This window comes from Oreochromis niloticus, linkage group LG3, assembly GCF_001858045.2.
Source record: "Oreochromis niloticus isolate F11D_XX linkage group LG3, O_niloticus_UMD_NMBU, whole genome shotgun sequence".
Classification (NCBI taxonomy): Eukaryota; Metazoa; Chordata; class Actinopteri; order Cichliformes; family Cichlidae; genus Oreochromis; species Oreochromis niloticus.
In genome coordinates this window covers 29,619,673-29,642,081 of record NC_031967.2, presented here as the reverse complement: position 1 = coordinate 29,642,081, position 22,409 = coordinate 29,619,673, and the positions used below count along the sequence as shown (strand labels likewise).

Here is a 22,409-nt window from a genome sequence, read left to right as displayed (position 1 = left end):
GCTGGTTTAGTTTCGGTTTTGTGCTCGGGGGTTTTCACCGGCTGGTATGATGTCCCTGCCCGGCGCTCACTGGCTTCCTCATCCGCCCGGCCCCTGCTGCCGTCGCCGCTGCAGGGACGTGACTGTGAGCTGTGCTTCCGCGCAGTGAGCGTCGAGGAGCATGTGGTAAACTTTGGACCGCTTGCGTAGTTGTTTTTGTTTTATGGTTGCGGAAGGCTGAACGGGAGCTGCCGCCGCTGTTGCTGCTGGAAACGAAACTTTAACGGCGCGGATCGAGCTCACGTAAGAAAACGACACCGACGCGTTACTGTTATCATTATTATTTGATGGTTTTATATGTTTAGAAAACATGTTTTTTTTGTTCCGCTAAGAGAAGCGAGATCGTTTCCTGGAATTCAGATCTAATAGAAAAGTGTTTCCCAAACACTCAGGCAGGTCCTAATAGAGCCGAACCATCGGGCCATGGTTTACAGGCTGCTGCTAGACTACAGTTTATTTCTATAAATTAGATTTCTTTGGCTGAGTGGGAGCTGAAGTGGCGGATTGGCCGTTAAAGCGGATGTTTTGTATGGAGCTGGTAATACTATATGAGCCATGTTTACATGAACTCCGAGGATTTCAAGTGCAAAGGTGGCGCATAGGTACTTGTAATGCTGTCATTCTGTGCCCCATGCTTTAAAATGTGGGGAAGCCTGCATTACAGCGGGTGTTCCCCTAGCCGTTTGAGTTGTTGCAGATGTCTGTGAGTTACTATATGAGTATTTCCACAAAAAAAGAGGAAACGGTTCCCCTCCAGCCAAGACCTGCTGCATTCAAACCCTGCCTCGGTATCACAGGGCTGCTATTATTTCCAGCTCCATATTTTAATTATTAGACTCTTCTAGAGCGTGTTTGCATCATTTATACCCGTGTGTATTGATAACTGGGCCTTGGAGCGTTCCTCAGTTTAGGATAGCTCTCTTCTGATTGGCTACATCTGGCAAACAGAAGGCTTGAACAGAAAATGTACATGTAAATGTCATTTTGAGTACACTGTAGTTGTTACATTTATTGGAATCTAGCCAAATGACATGTACTTGATTTCTTAGTATTTAAAATAAATGAACTTTTCATTTTATATATTTCAGTTGCATTTTATTCAGAATTATTGTATCATGTTAATGAATTGTGTTTTTGAGTCTGCTTGAAATCTACACCTAATAGGCAAGTCATAACGGCAAACCCTAGAGATTACGTTATTTCAACCGCACAGGTATAGATGGTGGTAACTGGTTGTGTCAGTTATTTTGTAGGTTCTACACAGGCCCGGCGCAGGGCTCTATGTTAAGGTTGAAGATAGACTGGGTTGCTAATGACCTGCATCAGGTTGAGGTAGGGTTAGGTTCTCATAGGTCCTCTTTTTATGGAGGGATGAGTATATAAACATGGACAGCTCAACTTGAGAGGTTTGGAGACGAAGTTAGAGAGGCAAGGCTGAGATGGTTTGGACACGAGCAGAGGAGGGATGGTGGATATGTTGGACAAAGTTCGTTGAAGATGGAGCTGGCAGGCATGAGGAAAAGAGGAAGACCACGGAGGACGTTTTGGTCTTCCTCTTTTGATGATGAAGAACAGGCAGACAGATGGATGCAACCTCTAAAGAGAGCATCTGAAGTAGGAAGAAGAAGAGTTAGCCAGCTGATTTAGACCTCAGACGCCTAACAGTTGAAACCACAAGTTATACTCTGAACTGGGCCAAGACCCTCAGGTTTCATGTGCAGTTTCTGGGTTAATTAGCCTTGGAACAGGCTGCAACATTTACTAACCAGTAACTATTTTGACGGTAAACTGATTATGTTTAGATTTTGGACTATTTAAATATTTGTAGATATTTCTTTACATAATTAATGGTCGGAACACAGAAAAGGTGAGCATGTGACTGAGGTGTGCAAAAGCTGCACTGACTTGAATCTCCTGTCTTTCGTTGATGTCAGGAAAGACTCCCAGCAGAATGAATGAGAGGAAATGACAAACTTCCCTTAGACGGGAAAATTCATAACCGGTTTTCAGCAGGAGCTGCTTAAAGATAATTAAAATCTACTATGAGTCCTGGTTATCTCTCATGCATTTTTGGACACAATAAGCTCACCTTCATAAAACTGTAAACATTTAATGTACATCATTTTACCCTTGTTAGAAAAAGCCAGCTGTTGTTTTCCAAAACACCCCAAACTGTAATAACTATGTGGCAGCAGTCTTAGTTTGTATGTTTTCTTCCTTTAACCTTTTTTAACCTGACGGATACTGAAATGTGTTTTTTGCAGTATGTTCGACCGTCTGTCACCAATTTAAGAAGAAAGGATGGATGACGAGAGAAGCGACGGAGGCGGAGGAGAGGCGGAGTTGGAGGATGAGTTCGCGTGCGCCGGGATGCTGCGGGGGTCTCTGACCTCCCTGCACAGCACGGTGGAGCGGATATTCAGTGTGGCGTTCAGCATCGGGGCGGACGATCTGCCTCACGGCAGCAACGGCCAAATATGGCTGAAACTGCGAGGGCCGAGCGCCAATGTGAAAGCCGCCAAGGTGAGGCTCTGCTCTTGTTTACAATGCCCTATCAGTCCAGAACAGAGATACGTTATTAGGCAGTGTGGCTCATAAACTCGATGGAAGTTGACTTACGAGAGGTTGCTCACTGCAGTAACCTCTGGCCAGGTCCAGCTTCACTTATCGGTAATTCTAACTGGTAACTGAAACTGGACTCGTCCCATTAGACTCTGCTGGGGATTCATCTGACAAGATGAGTTCACATTAGTGGTGCTAATTTTTCCTTATCCAGTGTTACTGCATTGATTTTAAGCTTTAGTTTAAAAAGGTGCCACAGCAGTGAAAGAAAACAAGCCAGAATACCATTTATGGGGAGCTTTAGCAGTTAAGTAGTAATCATCAGCTGATAGCTGAAGCTCCGCCCTGTTACCAGAGTGGGAGGGGTGTGACCCATATTTGCTTTATAACCACAACAAACTCATTGTGATGAATTATACACCTTCTAAGAGCTGGATCAGGTGACTTTAGTTACGTGTTTCTTTCTATTATTGTATCATCTTTACATTACAGTATAAAGAGTCTTGAGGCCCCTGTTGTTGTGATTTGGCTCCATCTTAATAAAACTGAACTGAATTAATGTATGTGCTGTGACTTACTTAGAAGTACTGCAAAGAGAACCAGAGAGAGCACTGTGCCCATGCTAGGAAAACGCTTGTTGTCGTGAAGATTTTTCACTCAACCTTTTGTGAAATAAGTTAAACAAATCACCTCAAAATGTCCAAAAAGCACACCTCGCTGCTGCTAATCAGGCAGGAAAGAGGTGCGAGATAAAGTGTGCGTCTGAGTAGTCATATATTTGCGTACGGTAGCTGGAAATGTATTTAAGAACTGTGAAACTGAAGCACTTTCATCCCCCCTACTCTCATTTCTCGGCAATATCCCTTTTAAGGAATATTTGCCCGTTCGTTACTTTGAGCTTCTCATCACGATCTGTCAGATCAGGAGGCCTTTTCTCTCTCTTTTAGTGTTTAATCTTTCTTGCATCAACTTTAACGGGAAATCTTTTTTTTCTTTACCCGAATCACAGCTTTATCTCAGGGGCCGCCCAAGCCGGTTTTTTTGTTTTTTTTTTACCTAATCACTCGAGTAAACAATCATTCTGATTTTACTGTTATTTCAGTATCTTCGACCGCCCCGCTTTCTCCATTGTGCACCATATTTCCGCATCCTCGTGCAGGGCTAACCCACTTGTGTCATTAATCCAGCTGTAAATTTAGTTGGGTTTTTTGTGTCTACAGTCTACTAAGTGTAAAGGGACCATTCCCAGGTAATGACTCATCAAAGTTTTTTAGGTGTTGATTCACTCGTTAGGTTTCGGTCCACATATGCAAGTGGCCTGTTGACACATGCAGTCAGAAAGATTCGTTCACTCATACAAAGACTAGCAGACTGATGCACTGCAAAGTCAGTCCCTGTAGTGTAGCAGTAGTAGCTGTAATCACAACGTTGTCGGGCATGTATGCAGTTTGAGAAGACATGCAAACCATACGTAGGTGGACTTCCTCTTTGCTAAAGGGCATTTTGGGAGATGCAAATATCAGCTTGACAGAGTGATATGTCAGTATTGTATTTTATTAATCTCATATTGTTTTACTGTCCTATTTTAGCTGTCTAAAAAAAAATCTTCTTCATGTGCAGACCGCAGCTGTGGATGTTCAAACGAGAATAGTAGGTGTATAAAACGACCAACGGAGGCGGAGATAGAGTGTCAGTCAGTGGATCTGCTGCAGCTACTGTCAGCCAGATGATTTTATAAACATAAATTATAATAAACTGCTTATTACCTTTCCTACTTTCTTTAATGTCCGCAGCTAGATTAGAGCGTGGAGGTTGCAGACTTTGAAACTTTAGCACAAACAGGGGTAGAAGGATCTCCTGTGGACGGACTTCAGTGGGGTCAGGGTTCAGTCATTCGTACCCACCGCATCGGTCTCTTTGTGCGCCAACGGTGACATCATCACACAGCCACATCCATTTATGCTTGCCAAGCACAGCTTTTGCAGCAACATCAAATGGTACGAGGTTATAAAAATCTAGAGGTTCACCATCAGCCAAAACGACACAAGAGCGCTGCTTGTGCTTTTGTTGTGTGGCGATTAAATCGAACTCTGGTTTGTTTTCCCCCTCGGTGCGATTCGTTTGTGCAGATGTGAACACGGCGATCACAGCAAAACAGCTGCACCGAGACCATTTAGAGGAGGTGGTCTTGGCTCAGTCCCAAACAGACTACAAAGCGTGTTTATGGTGAGAACGTGATCTGACTTCAATCTGACTGCATGTTTGAGCTAAACGCCTTCCCGTAGCTAGATATGCTTTACAAAACGTAAAGTATTTCCCAGATAAACACAAATTTATCCATGTTATCCACTAGGTAGTACGCAATACCTAGACACATCCGGCTAGTAAGTGGACTGACCGTTCTCGTGCAGTCAGTCCTTTGGTGTCTCTGAACTTCCACCTTTCTCTCTAAGTGTAGAAAATAATCAAAACCTTAAATATTCCCAACATGATGCATGGACAGAGCATTCAACTCTGGCTCTTCCCATGGAACTTCTTTTTCATAATTACTAAAGTTTAATAACACTATTTTGTTTTTTTGTTTATTTTTTTCAGTTATTTGTGAAAGGAGTTGTGAACCAGGAGGAACAGCAGGAGATTACGTATCCTGGGGTGCTTCACTGTGTCTTCTGCGGAGCCAAAGGCCTGTTCATGGACAGCCTGATAAAAAGCACCTCAGCACATATAGTGGTAAGAGCTCAACAACAGGCTGGTTTCACAGTAATAGTTACTATAAAGAGGCATTTGTTACACCTTTGTTTGTCTACTACATTGGTTCTCTAGCCTTTTAATAACTTTATCATTACTGAATAGATATTTTTATTAACGATGCACGAATTGTAGAAATCTGAGCTTATATTGATATTAAAATAACAACAGTTTTTTTCTTTTTTTTGTATTCATTTCCACTTTTGCCCCAAATAACCAAAGAAATCCTCTTTATAAACTATACCTGATCTGTTTTAAAGCCTTTCAGTTTGTCATTGCCCAATTTTTAGCTGGTAGCAACCAATGTGACACAACTGATGTGCATATAATTATGGGTATTAATGTCATGGTCATTTGGGGCATTTAATGATTTTTTTGAAGTGTTCTTTTTCCAGGGTGGGATAAGCACAGCATACATCATCTTTAATGACTTAAAAACAAGAATTGTGTTCACCAGTTTCAATTTGTTATGGATTTTCTCTAGTCATGATATCTAGAACCCATTGGGAGTGTCAGAAGTTCATTTCTGGGTCTCAGAGACTTATAATGCAAAAAACACGTCGCTCTAAATGAAAGTAAAAAAGGTTTAAAGGGTGTAATACATTAACAAGCTTAGTGTGCCCTTATTCACTGATGATGCAACAAAGATAGTGACTAATAGTGTGATATCAAGAGATTACAGTCCTGTTATTCCAATAAGAAATTACATTATTAGTCAATATCAGTTTTACACCATCAGATGGAAATGTGTCACATGCCTTCAACAAGTTAAAAACTGCCTTCAAAAGTAAGACTGTGAAAGTTTTTGGGAATTTCTGGTCTATTCTTAAGGCGACTTATAGAACGTAAAAATACAACCCTGCATTCTGACAACTTTCTTTTTCAGTATGATTTGTTGCCCATAAATTTCTTGGAACGTATCTTAATAATCTTACTTAAGAGGAAGAGGAAACTCCAGTATGAATATTTTGAGGTCCCAATTTTAATGTGTGTAAATGTTTAAATTAAGGCCTAAGGAGTGACTTTTACGGGTGACTACCTGATTTCTGGGTAGGAGCTAAGTCCATCTCCATGCAGGACCGGAGGAGATGTGGCCCAGTAGTTTTGTCCATATGGTGCACTTTTGCTTTACTATGAGCTTGAGGTAGTCTGGCCATTCTCCTCTGACTTCTGGCATTTCAAACCACTGGCACCAATATCCATGCACATTCAAAGTCACTTGCTTGGTTGATGCTTGGTTTGAACTTCAACGGGTCATCTTCTTCTACATGCCTAAATGCAATGAGTTGTTGCCATGTGACTGGCTGATTAGACATCTGCTTTAATGAACAGTTGAACAAGTGTACCTAACAAAGGGCCCTGTAAGTGTATGTAACTGTATTGGCAGATTTCCGCACCTGGAGAAGCCATAGACTGTAATTAAAACATTGCCACCTCCCATTGGCCTCTCCCATGGGTTCATAATTCCATGACTTAACTTTACCATTACAGCTGTCACCATCCTGCTTCCTTTATTTTCTCAGTCTTTTTAATTAGATTCTGTATTTGAATATGAAGAATTTGTAGGCAAAATAAATAAATTAAACATTGATCTGTTTAAGTAGAACTCTTTTATTCTTTTGGTTTGGTCTTTTTTGGTCTAAATGACCTGCTATATTATTATTTTTCAGTCATTAGTAGAACTCTGATTAATGCCTTTCTGTCTTTCTCCTACCAAATCAGGTCGGCTCTCCAGGATTCCTGCTCATATCTGGCCTGATGGAGCCGGTGGTGCGAGCCTACTCTCTTATTACAGACCTGGTAGAGAGGTATGAGGGCACACAGTCCAAGCGCATGGGGGATGGAGGCTCAGGTGAGTCCCTGGATTCACGACGGGCCTTTAAAACTCTGGTGGAGAAGTGGGAAGACAGGCACATCCTGGATCTTCTTGTGCTGCCAGGATCAGTAAAGGAAATCCTGTTGGACTTGGTGAAAGAATCGGGACTTGGATCAAGCCCTAGTTCATCACTGGCTGATGTAAATACAGAGGCAAGGCCACATGGGGATTCAGAGGATAGGTCTAAAATACCCAGTGCCCTAAAGCAAACAGTCCCTGATCCTTCTAGCACTACTGAGCGATGGGCTGAAGGGATGGCTGCATGCGCAGGAAATGACTTTGCAAATAAAGACTCCTTCTTCCAAGCTTTTCCCATGTCTGCAGGCACCCGAGGGAGGGCAGAGGGTGCTGAGGAAAGACCCACGCATTCACCACAGGAGGTGGGAGAAGAGCACTTGGGCCAAGCAACAGCATCCGGGGAGGAAAAAGAGCAGGAGTTGCAGCTGTCGATGGGAAACAAGGAGTTTTGGCTTCTTTTGAAATTCTTTACCGCCATGGGATACACAGAGGAGGTTGTGAAACGAGTGCTTGCCAGAACAGGACCTAAAGAGGCATCACAGATTCTGGACTTAGTTCAACAGGAGCAGGACCGCAGTGACCAAGAGCAGAGAAATCGGGTTCTCCCAAACCCAAAGAGGGAAGACGCCGTCGACCTGAATCAGACAGAGAAAAACCGACCCTGTGAGACAGAACACAGAGAAGATGGGGGAGAAACAGTAGGAGGCGGTGGAGCCATACGTAGCGATGGAGAAACTGAAGAAGGACGAGAGGGGGAAGACGCAACAGGGGATGCAAGACACAGTCAGGGAAAAGTCAACACAGACGTAATGAATAAAGAGCAAGAGGAAGACTTTGTGCTGGGGGTGTTGAAGAAAGCGGCAGCCAGCTGTGGGTACCCTGAACAGAACGTAACCAAACTGTATAACTTGTTGCCTGATGGATCCACTCACCAGCTGCTCCTGCAGCTGCAGAAAGAGGGAGTCAAAGAGGCAGAAGCCTTCAGAGAAGGACCGAGAGAGATGGATGATGTGGTCTTGGAGACTGGCGGGTCAAAATTTCAAATAATACCAGAACTTCAGCCTTATAAACCTCCAGAAGAGAGAGAATTCGATGGGCGAGAAAAGATAAGGGTGTCAAGGATTGATGGTAGTGTCCCTATTGAGGGACGAGATATTTGGACTAATAAACCCCAGGAGTCACCGGTGACCTTGTACAACTCACAGCAAAAGCAAAACCAGCCTTCAAAGTCACAAACTCCTCACCACATCGTCCTACCTGGGGTCAAAGGGCCACCAATGCCTACTTATGCCTCATCCATGGAACCTCAGCTCACCAATTTCCAATCTCATAAGCAACAAGCCAACACCAACTACTTGCCTAATCCATCTCCCACAAAACAGAATCATCACGCTCATAACAATGGCTCAAGGCACTCCTTTAAACAAGCACTTCAAGCTCCTCAGCCTTTATTCTCTGGCACGAAGGACTCGTCTCCCACCAGAGCGAGGGACAAACGGGGTTTCGCGTCTACTCCTTCGGTGGTGGTGACAGGAGAGCAGCGATTCCTGGAGAGCCTTCAGATCCCCTTTGAACTCAAGCTGACAGACAAGCCCGGAGACTCAAGACTGAGGACGATCATAATTGACGGGAGTAACGTGGCTATGAGGTAAGAATTACAGCAAATAAAGGCCATACTGGAAAAATGCCGTAAAGTATACAATAGAGTAGAAGATTTATTTTGGCGGGGTGTTTATGAGAAGGAAATATGAAAAAAGGAAATATAGATAGTCCTGTTAGGCCAAATGTGAAGGACTTCTTGAGAATTTGAAAACATATTTAGAAATGAGGATCTACTCTTTGTGTCCTTTTGCTCTAAAAGTAAAAGCTTAAAAGGAAATATATAGTTATTACTCCAGCTTAGTGGTACATTATGCCACAGTTTATGAATGATTAGTTGAGTGCATGTTTAAACATTTAAACTTGTTATAACAATGGCATTGTGCATTAATAAGATACCCATGCTGCAGTGGGCCTCTGTCAACTTTCCAGGAATGGTGATTGTATTTTCCAAAGAACTGATTGTAATAGATGGTAAAGGAACACCCGTGACTGATGTGTAGACTCTGTTTAAAGATTTATAAAGTTGTGATCGCAGTGTGTTCATTAATAATTGTACTCTGCGATGGGCTTACCTACCCAGCGAGTGGCAGCAGGAAGATAAACTGACCCAGAACCATTGGCGAACCATGACACTTACACAGAAACACAAAGCAAAGGGAAGGAACAGAGATCAATATATGTAGGTGCTAAATGGGTTTTTTAAAGGGTTTGATGAGTGAGAGTAGGTGCCATCAACAAATACATATGCTGCAGTCATTTTTAGCTCAGAGCTGGGAGTTGCATTGATCCCGATTTGACCATGTTACACATTTTGGTTTCTTCAACCTGCATGGGTAAAGCCTGATGCTCTTCGTATGGCTTATTTGGTGAGCCACAAATACACGATAGTGGTAATAGCGAGTGCCAGTTTTGTAGTTTCACTACTGTTTTGCCATCCTGGAATGGGAAGTCTGGGTTGGTGGGCCTTCTCTGACTTTTCGAGTGGAAAATCCAACTTGAAGGGTTATTCTGGTGGAAAATATAAGTGCAACATATCAACAGAGATACAGATGTCAAACAAAGGGGTGACAGGGTCACAAGGTCTGATACTCCGGGGAATTAGGAACTATCTCGTGATTAGCAAAGTGACATGTAGCCTAGTTCCTCTTAGATGTATTTTTAACTGTTGCTTTTGATTGGACAGCACAGTCATCAAAGGTCAGGGGTTCCAAGAACTGGAAGTCAGCATATTGTTCTTCACTGCGCTTCAACTTCAATATTAATGACTGATGGAGACACACATAGTGATAAAAGAGAAAGAAAATCCAGTGAACTGTGATCATATGAAGCATTATTTGTAACAGTGATTTCTACCTTGGATCATGTCTGATTTTAATGGCGATCTGCATTTTTCCACAGTCACGGACTCGGTCATTTCTTCTCCTGTCGGGGAATCGCTCTGGCTGTACAGCACTTCTGGGACCGAGGCCACCGTCAAATCAGCGCCCTAATTCCACAGTGGAGGCAAAAGAACGACCCCAGGATCAAAGGTAACGCTTTGAAACTTAATGTCTGTGTTGCTGAAATTGAACTCTTGTCAGGGTCGGGAGAGTGTCATGACGTTATCACATAATGATGTTCTCCTTTCTCACACGTAGCACACAGTTTACACAGTGAGCAGTTTTTTTATTACTGGAATATACTTGGTTTAGGTTTTGACTTACAGACATGTGAAAAAGAAAGTCTTTCACATGACTGTGTGAAAAATTAGATACACCCAATGAATTGTTGACTTTATCAGTCTCTCACATCACTGTGGAGGAATTTTGGCCCGCGTTACAAAATTGCTTCAGTTCATTGAGGGTTTCAGGCATGAGTTTATGCACAGCTCTGTTAAGGTCTATTCACAACATTTCAGTCGGGTTAAAGTCTGGAGTTTTTCACAGCACCTTGATTTTTTTCTTTTTCAGCCATTTTGTAGTAGATTTGCTGCAAGTGCTTTCTATCTAACATTCACATGCATTCATACTCCGAAGCTTAGGCAACATGCCCAAGGATATTAGCAGATGACCTGCTCTACCTCCTGGGCTACAGCCACCCCATGCTGTGCATTATGGTATTATATTAGCATCTACACCAGAAATCTTGTTGTTTTTTCAGATGTAGCCTTTTAAATCTAAGCTGTGCTGTCATGTTCTTTTTAGAGAGAAGAGTCTTTCTCCTGGCCGCCCTTAGAAAACAAGCCATACTTATTCAGTCTTTTTCTAACTGTGCTGTCACGAACTTGCGAACTGAGTCCTGTAGAGTCTGAGATGTAGCCATTGGTGGTTGTTGTTTTTTTTATAGTTTCTCTGGATAAATCTGAATGTTACTCAAGTCATTACATTTTTGTCATCATAAGTGGATGCCTGGCTAGCTCAGTCAGCAGAGCTTGAGACTCTTAATCTTAGGGTCATGGGTTTGAGCCCCATGTTGGGCAGTGTGTTTTGTGACAGAACTTATTAAGGAAGTGTGCGCGCAGAATAAAACAGTCTGACCAGTAAATTAGGATGTCCTCTCTTGGGAAGACTGTGGCTGCGTCAGACGAGAAAACTGCCCACACTTGTTGATGATCAGTCAATCGAGTGCGCTTAATTAGAAACACCTGGCTGCTACTTAATCTCTTACTTCCTATATGTGGCAGTGGAGTGAGGTTTCGGCTCAGCTGTAGAGGAGAGGTTTCAGGGGGCAGTGCCAGGAGAGACTAGTATGCATTTTCTGTGTCCCTCCCATTTAACACAGTAGCATCCTGGGGCTGGGAGAGAACCTCACGGGTGGCAGCTGGAGAAGCCAGAAGGACCGAGCGAAAACAGGGCATCATTTGAGAAGACTACTTTAAAGAGTGAAAGTCAATAGCAGAATAAAGAACACAGGCAAAGCTAAGCACCGTGTCCAAGTTTTTGTGTGCTGGGAAACCCACAGCGGCAAAAACCTGCTACACTATAGAAGCATGAAGGACGTATTTAATTTTTCAGAGGACTGGTGTAGGTAAGAGAGCTGTGTAAGCCGAGAGCATGCAGCTCTCAGCTTACATGACACCTTCCTGCTTTTACTGCCAGAGTTTACTGGCCAATACTTTGCTCTGTTCTCACATAGTTGCCACAAAGGAGCTGACAGGTTAAAGTAAGATAAATGTAAAGCAATGGGAGAGTGACATGGGTAGACTTCAGGGCCCCAGCTAAGTATAATTTTGATTTTCGATTAATTTCTTGATTATTTTTTGTTGAAGTAAGAAACTTAGTTTAGTCTGTCAGAGGTAACAAATGTGTTGCACAAGACACCGTGTCTCCGACCACAATCGAACCAGCAACTTTTGCTTGCTAAGCAAATGTGTTAAACTCAGTTAATAAAAACAAAACTTTACTGTTGATAAAGCTCAATTTAAATGAGTGATTGAAACTGCAGCTTTAGAAAATATTTTACTTAAAGGTTTAATTCCAAAAACTCTAGTTCATGGCTATAACTTCCGCTCTATGAGTGTGTAGCTAGCATCACATTGGGGTCAGGCTGTGACCCCATTGTTGTGCATGTTTGCTCCTTGTTCCTGCTAGCTCTGGATTCTGCAAAAGACTTCAAACGAGAAAACAAGTCATGCTTAGTGAATGCAGACTTCTTGTGAGCTTTCAGCATGCGTGTGGGTGTTTCCCCTCATAGCAGACTGCATCGTAAACAAAGTGTTGTTTGTGTCTGTCTCTCAGAGAAGCACTATCTGACAGAGCTGCAGCAGCTGGGCCTGCTCTCCTACACGCCATCTAGAGAGGTCCAAGGCAAGAGGATCAGCTCGTATGATGACCGGTACAAGACACTGAGATATTGTTTTGTTTACACAACCCATCACATTTCATGTGGTTTTGTTGCTGTCCACACTTCAGTCTATCTGGATACAGTTCAGATAAGCCAAAAACTGATACCCATGTTTTTGTGTTTATGCAGAATGATACTGCAGCACGCACAGAAGACTGCCGGAGTGATCGTGACCAACGACAACCTGAGGGACCTCTTGGACGAGTCCCCCGTATGGAGGGACATCATCAAAAAGAGGTAGGGCAGTGCTGCGCAGTCAGGGGGACTGAAATTTTGATTTCCACTAGAATGGTTTCTAGTGGACAGTCTCTGGGCGCTTTTGTCCATTTTTATCTAAAAGATCCTAAAAGTTGGGTTGACAGAAAATACTGTCAATACCTTACACAATTTTTTTCACTAAATACATTTTTCTTCTGCGATCTGTTGCTGCTTGTCCAGTCTTCTTCAGTACACTTTTGTCGGGGATCACTTCATGGTCCCCGATGACCCTCTTGGAAGAGGAGGGCCTCACCTGGATGACTTCCTGCGTTCAGAGCACAGGTAACAGACGCAAGATATCAGATCTTATCCAATCCTTTGAGAATAATTTTGCATGATGCTTCATTTTCTTCCTCAACATCTTTCAGGAGTCCAAATCCAGGAAATCACTCTTTTGCTGGTTCGGCCTCATCTTTCAGTTCCTCCAAACAGCCCCGCTCCCAAACAGAGGTCATCAACTTCCGTGACCGAACGCTAGGGGGCGCACTCGACGCTTTGGGAGGAGGCGGCCGGGGTAGAGGGAGAGGGCAAGGAAAGGGATGGGACACGGGACAGAAGCAGAAGCAGTATGGTGCTGCAGGTCATGGCCAGGGGGCCCGGGCCGAGAGGAGTCCTGAAGAAACAGCCAACCTGAGAGATCAGCTCTGTCAGGTTTTCCCTAATCAGGACAACATGGTGACGCTGGTGCTGCAGTGCCACTCGGCAGAGACGGACATCAACGTGCTGTCTGATCTGATTTTGGAGCAGCAATCAACAAACTAGAGATCTCTCAGTTTTAGTGTTTCACCATAGAATTTTCTCACGGAATTTTGCTCAGTTTTTATTCATTTTCTCGTGTGACAATAGACTCTATGTACAAGATGGATTTTAGCATCTGTGACATCATCTATTGGTTTAGGTCTTTTTTTTTTTTCTTTTTTTTTTTTAATCAGAACCATGAAGGTGAAGTAGCTGAGAAAATTAGGCTATTGTACACTCAGTTTTGGATTCACATTTCAAATTCGGAGGTTGCATCCATCTCTAATATGGATATAGTCTGGATGGAAATACCACAATAGCAACTACAAAGATAGATCGATCCTTAATTAAAGCTAAAACTTGACCAGCTCTGTCAAATGAACCAGCAAAATCCCTCAATGACTGTCAGTTCATTAACATTTGTGTTTGTTGTTTTGATTATTCTTTCAGAACTATACAGATGAATCCACAGGTTTTTGACCACATTATTCTTCCACATTTATGCAGTGCTATCAGTGTTTATTGTGTATTTTATGTTAGTCTGATTTATGTCAAAGCACCAGTAAAACTGAAGACATTCCAATTTGTAGCTTTAATGCCAAATATTAGCATGCTAACCCACCAAACTGGCATGAATGTATGGTTAATACATTAGTTAGCATGCTGACATATTAAACTGACATCCAAAAATTTAGTTAACACATAAGTTAGGATGCTAAAACCCCTAATTGACCACAATCATATGGTTAACACCTTGGTTAACAAGTAAGCATGAATATATTTGCTAGAATGCTAACATACATAGTTAACATTTTAGCATGCAAAAACACCAAATTAACATTTTGGTGCAGACACACCAAATTAATGTAAATATATATAAACATATTGGTTAGCGTGCTAATATTGACATTTAGCTTTAGTACAGCTTCCCAGCCTTAAGTTGGCTTTATGGTTGAGCAGAGGTAGCGTGATCCAATCCAGGGACTGCCCATCCACCTGCAGTGATGAGATGAGATAGCCTTTATTTGTCAGTTGCAGGTCTTTTGCCCGCAACCGAGATGACAGACCTTGCCGACCGTACATACATTACACAACATCACATTGGGGAGACAGGTCAGGCTAGGTAGCGAGGAAAAAACATCGAAATGTGTAACACAAAAGGATAATACAGGAATGCACAGATATCAACACACCATAGCACAATAAAACACAGACGAGCAACATGGGAAAGAGTTCCAGTGAGCGCTGTTGTCAGATGCAGGCAATGTCAACCAGTCAGCAGAATGCTGACTTGTCAACCAGTCAGCATTCTGCAGTTGCAAATGTCATCCAATTACAGCGACGCGCAGTCTAGATTTCAGAGGACTGCACGGGAGAGCGTCTTGGGTGGGGGAAAACCCCCCTGTTTGCCCAAAAGCTGTAAGCAGATGGACACATTTGTGACCATAAAACCAGCCTTAGAGACACTAGCTCAGCAGCAGAGTCTTATTTTTATTTTTTTTGTATTTTTATAAGACTAATATAGTCATTGTGTAATGACACCTATTAACAATCTTTCTCCGGGTAGTTTTAACTCTTGGAAAACTACTGTGAATCCCATATGGTATCATAATGGAGCCATTTTATAAACAGTCAGTCTGCCTTTGGTAATATAAAAATACATATTTTGTGTATTTTTCTTTTGTTTTTCCTTTAATTTTACAGCCACCGGTTTACTTAGAAAATAGGGTGAAAGATTTCTATCAAAGGCACATAGCTTGCACTGAGAATACATTTTGGATATACAGTAACTGGTGTAAGAGAGTGTGTCGTGCTGAGAACGTAAAAACCCAATTTTGCAAAAATCTGCACAATTATATATTTTAACTTATTTTAATTAGGTCTTTTGTTTCGCATAACTTTGGTTATGAGTCTATAATTATATCTTTAAGGTATGTCTGGATGAAGAAATTAAGAGCAAACCAAAACATGGAAAATTCATTCTTTATCAAAATGTCATTGTTAATGTACTTCAGTGTGAATAAATAGCCGTAATCGTATTTGTATTGTTAATATTTATATATTTTATTCTTAATTAAAATAATTTTTTTAAATGGTGTTTCTATTGTCCTCTGTCAATGTCTCCCCCATGTCCATCAGGGAGGGAGCGTGTAATCAATTGCGTTTGTTTGTCTGTCCGTCCGTTTGTTAGCAGTCTAGCGTCCACAGTTTTCGAGATATCATATTTGAATTTTTGTGTCACGGTAGACTGGTAAAAACGGACGTATATTACCCACAGTTTATTCGATCATCTTCAAACCCCACAACAATAATCCAGGCCTTGGGAGATGTAAGTGCCTAGGAGGGCTAAGCATTTGACCTTGACCTTCATTGTTCGTCCCCAAGATCAAAGCTTACCTTCAAGAAATATATGAAGAAACTGTCCGTCCATCCATCCATCCATTATCTTCCTCTTATCCGGGGCCGGGTCACAGGGGCAGCAGCCCAAGCAGAGAAGCCCAGACCTCCCTGTCCCCAGCCATCTCCTCCAGCTTGTCCGAGGAACACCAAGGCGTTCCCAGGCCAGCCGAGAGATATAATCTCTCCAGCGTGTCCTGGGTCTGCCCCGGGCTCTCCTCCTGGTGGGACATGCCCGGAACACCTCACCCAGGAGGCGCCCAGGAGGCATCCTTGTCAGATGCCCGAACCACCTCAACTGGCTCCTTCTGATTTGAAGGAGCAGCGGCCCTACTCTGAGCCCCTCTCAGATGGCTAAACTTTTCACCCTATCTCTAAGGGAGAGGCCAGCCTTTGGAGGAAGCTCATTTCTGCCGCTTGTATCCACGATCTCGTTCTTACCCACAGCTCGTGACCATAGGTGAGGGTAGGGACATAGATCGACCAGTAGAAAAAACCAATATGAAGAAACCATATTGAGTAATATATAAAAGTGCATGAAGATAGTTGTACAACACACCATTTATTTTTTCAATATGTTGCCCTATAATGTCACATTGGTGCCATAACAGCTGATGTCATCATACTGTAATAGAAAAATCCTAAAACAAGTTTTTGTAAAGTCCTTGCCCCATGAGCGGAGCTGCACTCTCTTCTTTTTCTTACCTTCTATCATTTCTACACTTACAATTTTGGAACATGGCTAATATTTTAAGTGAAACAGGCTATATGTAGTGTGGATGTAATCTCTGTAAACAACGAGCTCAGGCTTCAGAAGGCTATTGAATTGTAGGTATATGCACATAACTATCATGATGTGCTACTGACACCTCCTATTCGTGAGGATCAGCCAATGAGAAGAAGGCTGTCTTAAAGGAACAGAGAGCATATCCATACCAAGGCCCAGGAATAAATCGTATGGGAATAATTTTTTAAAAACACAACCGAATTGAGTGTTGTTGCTGATCATGTCCATCCCATTATGGCCGCAGTGTACTCTCCTCTGATGACTGCTTCCTGTAAAATAACACCATGTCATAAAACTCAGATAATCTCAAACTTATTTTTGACCATGAAAATTGGCTCACTGTCCTCAAAAGGCCTCCACAGTCACCAGATCTCAGTCCAACTGTGTGATGCTGTCATGTCAGTGTGGAACAAAATCTCTGACGAATGTTTCCAGCAACTCGTTGAATCTGTGCCATGAAGAATTAAAGCAGTTCGAAACAGTTTATTTTTAATAAAGAATTATGCTTCATATTTTATTGTAATCTAGAGTAAAAGATAGGTCTCATGTTGGATTTGTTCATATTTTTTGAGTACACAAACACATAATACACGAATAAGGAAAAGCTGTCTTTTTTTATCTTTCCCAAATGAATCAGATTTATAGACTTTTATATCAACAGCCATAAACAACAGGAATAACCCAGAGTGGAATTATTAATTTGAATAACGACGGCTTTGTTTCAGAAATGAGAGGAACACAGCAATGAATAATATTAGTTCCAGCCATGTTTGACCAACCAACCATTCATTCAGGTTTAGATTTGCATTATATTTTCCCCTAATCATCATTTTGGAGTCTTGGCACCAGACAGACAAACATTAAAAGCCTGGTAAGAGTAAATTCAAACACATTTGCATATGTGGTGTCTTTTCAGTCAGCATCAGTTTGGAAATGAGAAGCACATGGGGCTGTATACAGGAAATGGAGAAACAAACTTAAAAGCCCTGCATCTCTGCTTCACGGCAGCTGCACAAGGCCACACCTGCTGCTTACCTAATGTGCCAAAATCTACACATAATAGTTTAAATTGTGTCTTTACTTTGTTACTAGCAGCCTGTCACAAAACAGATCATTTGTTCTTTAGTTGAAGAATGAAGACTTTTAAACTTGATAGAAACTCTGTTTTTGCCCTATTATATATGGTATTCCCAAGTATGTTTGCACATTTTTCAATAAACCTATTTATTTGTATTTTGCTATTTTTACAGCATTTTTACTTCTTTAAACATAAAAACTTTCATGCCTGGCGATAAAATTGAAAATTCAATTCAATTTTGTTTATATAGCGCCAAATCACAACAACAGTCGCCTGTTAACAACATAAAACATAAAACATAAAATTCATGTTTTCCTTAAGCTGGTGAATCACTTCATTGACCTCTATTTGAAATAAACTAGCAGTTCGCAAGAGTTTCCACCAGAGGTCGCTCTCTGTCACGTTTTGAGACTTGATTCATCCGGTATCATGTCTGTGCACACCAGGCTTTGACCAGTGCTGCAGTTTCAGGTTCTCTGCACTGACTTTACGTGGATGTTGTGCTTTTATCAGTTTAATTAGCCTACATTAGAACCAGCTCTCCTCTACGTGGAGCTGCAGAGTTACAAGACAAGGTTTTACAAACTTTCTACCCAGAAGCAGCTCGATTTTGGGATGAAGTTCAGACATGTTTTCTCCGGGATAGTTCAAAAGGATAAAAATGTTGGGGTTTTTGTTTGGTTTTGTTTTTCCAAAGAATCCTGCCCTGTTTATTGTATTGCTTTTTTTGGTTTCTTTCCCTTCTGTTACTTCCTTTTCTGCTATTGTTAGTTTGTTTAGTTGCTCTTTTGCAGATAAGAAAACTAAAAGACTCAACAATGCATGCTCTCTTTGTTTGTATACAACAAGAGGTAGAGATTATGACTTGCTACTTTTTTTGGACGTGTCGTCCGCCTGTTACTGAGAATAGATGCTTTTTAAACTGGTTAGTTGAGTTTGGAACAATAGAGAAAATAGACAGCACATCTATTTTAGGATCATACTGAGCAACGCGGGGAGCGTTCTCACACAGGCCCTCGGGCATAAAGAGAGAAACTAAAGGTCACTTAATTACCTTGCCTGTCATAAATTATTCAGCAGTGTCTTAGTCACCCCTGCAGGAGCTTAAGGTGGAGACTGTAGGTCTGCTCAGCCTTTGCAAAACTAGTTTAACCTTTCTCCCTGCATCCCAGTGACTGACAGGTACGGACAGTGTGAGAAAAAACTGTCAATATTCCGATAAACTTTACTCATAATGCATAAAAAGTCAAGCGGTTCACTGCTGTTCTAAGGCCTGGTAATAGAAAAAGAGATACAGCAGCATCATCGGCTGTAATTTTCCACCTCCGTGTTTCCTGATTTAACTTGCACAGTTTCATTTCATCAGCTCATGTCAGTTCCACTCCTGCCATAAAACAAATTTGAGCTTTCATTTGCTTAAATCAGCAGCACTGATGGAGTGACACTGGTTAGTGAATCACACGTCACAAAGGTCTCCTGAAAGCAGCTTGTTTCCTGTTGGCCTGTTCTGAAATCCTGCTCTCTCGCCATGACCGGCTGGCATTGTGTTGTACGTTGGGCTGTATCCGGGCACTTCCCTTTGTTCACGTGCATTTATAAAAGTCAGGCATTTGTTAGGGGGAACTTTTCAGCACCCGCTGCCTTTTTGGACACCTGTTACATGATGATGGACACGCAGATGGTTTGAAATCATATCTAAGTAAGACAATAAAGTAATGACGTCCTTGTGAACAATAGTAAGTAGAGTTGAAAGTAGAGTGGCTCCATGAAATACTACATATTAACTATTTATCATTAATATTCACTAACATGAGTGACATTAGTTAACCCTGTAACACCATGTGTATCACGTGTGATGCATGTCATGGTTCTCAGGTTATGTGTTCTCCATCCAGTCCTCAGTTACTGTGATTATTTTCTCGTGCCTCACTGTGTATTCTCCTAGTTTAGTTATTTGTGTTTCTAGATGTTAAATTTTGTTCCCTTTCATGTCCAGTCTCTCGTCTCTGTGCGTCCTCCCTAGCGTCCCCCGTATGCAGTCAGTCTTCTCTCCGTGTTTGTTTCCCTTCCTCCTGTGTCAGTTCCCTTGTATTTAGTCGATTTGTGTGTATGTTACGTTTCCATTTAGTTATTTCCCTTCTTGTTTCCTTTGTTTCTTCCTCATGTTTCATCTGTTTGTTACCGTTTTTCTCTGTCAAGTTTGTGCCTCAGTGTTCATGCTTCCCGTTTTATTTTGGCGATCGCTCGTCTGGTGTGGGTTTTGTCCAGTTGTGTTTTCCTCGTCTTATTATTTTGATTCTCCTCTGCTGTGTGTTGTCCTCCACCTGTCTCCACTTCTCCTAATCTCCTTCTTGTGTATAAATTCTCTCAGTCTCTCTTTGTCAGAGCATCAGGTCACTATGCCTTTGTGTTTCCTGCTTCCAGTTTATAGTTTAAGATTTTTGGTTTTCAGTGAGTTATCATTTTAGTTCCCTTTTTTAACTTATGTTCCATGTGGTGTTTTTGCCATCAGGCACATAAACGGTTCGTTTTGTGTTAATCACAGTCGGGTTTTTGTGTTTGCTCTTTGGGCCTCGCCCTCCCCCACAAACAATCAGATTGTGAAAATATTAAAGTTTTTGAAACTTCAGTATAAGTGTTTGGGTTTTTCCCCTTTACAAAAACCTAAATAAGTTTCCATGATACATTTTTGAGCAATAAAATGCACCAAAAATGCAAATGTAGTAAATATGATACAAATTAAAGCTCATCAAGTTGATATTTAACTTGGTTCAGGCTTTAAAGGGTTCAACAGAAGCGCCAGACGCACATTCACGTCATTGAAGGTGTGGTGCGCTTAGGTGATGCGTTGTAGAAACCACAGGCAGGTAGCTTGTTGTTAGCTCTCTAGTCAGTTACGTAGTGTCTGTTTCATTTATTTACATTTATTTAAATCATAAATTTAGGTCTATGTTAAATTCTTTGTGACTGTTCTGCTCTTTGGGACATTTCAAAAACACTTAAAACAGTTAATTTGTTTTAAAAATGCACTCTGTTTATTTTATTTCTTTCTAGCACACTAGAAAGCCACGATAATGGCTGTAATACACAAATGATCAAGTATGGACAATATATTAATATTGGCAGTGCTGAGGTGGGTGGTAGAGGCAGGGGCTGCAAATCAAGTTCACCTCTGGGCTCCATGAAACCTTGGGCTGGCTCTGAGTTCATCTTATTTACATAGCGCCAGATCCCAACAGCAGTCCTCTTACACCGATTTAGATAAAGCCAAAGAATAAAACAAATCTACATGTGTAAGCACTTGGTGACAGTGGGGAGGAAAAACTCTCTTTTAACAGAAAGAAATCTTCAGCAAAACCAGGCACGAGTAGGAACAGCTATCTGCAGTAGTGTTGTATAAACAGACAGGGAGTTCATCATGCAAGATAAAGCTGTAATATGAACCTACAGCAACGTGACTAAAAGGTTGATTCAGGATCCCCTGATTCAGCCCCAACTATAAGCATTATCAAAAAGGAAAGTTTCAAGCATAATTTTAAAAGTAGAGACAGTGCAAATTCCCCAAATCTAAATTGGGAGGTGTTGCCACAAAGCTGAAGGCTGTGCCTCCCATTCTGCTTTTAAAAACTCCTTCTGAGAGGTACAAAACATTTTTTTTAAAGTGCTTTTTTAAGGTTAGGAGCTTGATTCTGCTTTAACAGTTGTGTCAAGTGACAGATCACCTCATTGTCAACTCAGCATTTTCAACCCAAAACACTTCTGACTCTGAGTCGTCCTGAGACTGATTGGTGTTTAGACAGAGCTGATCAGAAGTGCCATCCACCCAGCCGACACAGGACACACCGAATCTAACCTTCAGCACGACTTTGGATGGAGGAAACTCATGCAAATAAATAATCAGTCTTTATTCATTCCAGAAGCATAGTCCACAGAAGCAAAAAGTAAGTCACACAACACAAAAAAACAAGTTAAATAAAAATAAAAAAGACAGCGTAATCACCTGTCCATGACGAGACATCCACACCAGTGTCTCCATAATAAAAACTGATAACATCATCATTAACCTGATATCCATCAGCTCCATGATGATTACATTCTCAAAAGGGCTGAGCCTGCAAATAAATTTATACATGAGGTTTCACAATAGAGCTTCAAATGTGCTGACATGGACTGTAAATTGCATACACTCAAAAACATGAAATCTCACCGTTGCTGGTTTAAAGAATCATCTTTAGTTTTATTTTAAGAAGTTGTGTAATTTGGTTCCACCCAACTGTGTTAAGCAACTCCAGTGTGAGAGTGACGTGCTCTAATAGGGTGATATGGTACTACAAGGTCATTAAGATAAGATGGGGCCTGATTATTTAAGACCTTGTGTGTGAGGAGCAGGATTTTGAATTCAATTCTGGATTTAACAGGAAGCCAATGAAGGGAAGCCAATACTGGAGAAACGTGCTCTCTCTTTCTAGTCCCTGTCAGTACAC

General features: G+C 41.6%; 1 protein-coding gene and 1 non-coding gene across 2 annotated transcripts; both read left to right on the top strand.

The window, feature by feature from the left end:
- The first annotated feature begins 142 nt into the window (after window positions 1-142).
- Window positions 143-15,516, top strand: khnyn (KH and NYN domain containing). Its single transcript, XM_005463911.4, has 9 exons — window positions 143-282; window positions 2,304-2,562; window positions 5,197-5,331; window positions 7,072-8,891; window positions 10,244-10,374; window positions 12,562-12,658; window positions 12,797-12,904; window positions 13,106-13,207; window positions 13,294-15,516. Exons 2-9 carry the CDS (start codon window positions 2,341-2,343, stop codon window positions 13,685-13,687), a joined length of 3,009 nt encoding a protein of 1,002 aa, XP_005463968.1. The 5' UTR covers window positions 143-282; window positions 2,304-2,340; the 3' UTR covers window positions 13,688-15,516.
- trnak-cuu (transfer RNA lysine (anticodon CUU)) lies at window positions 11,231-11,303 on the top strand. The gene has a single exon. It is a non-coding gene; the product is annotated as a tRNA-Lys (tRNA).
- Window positions 15,517-22,409: the final 6,893 nt, after the last annotated feature.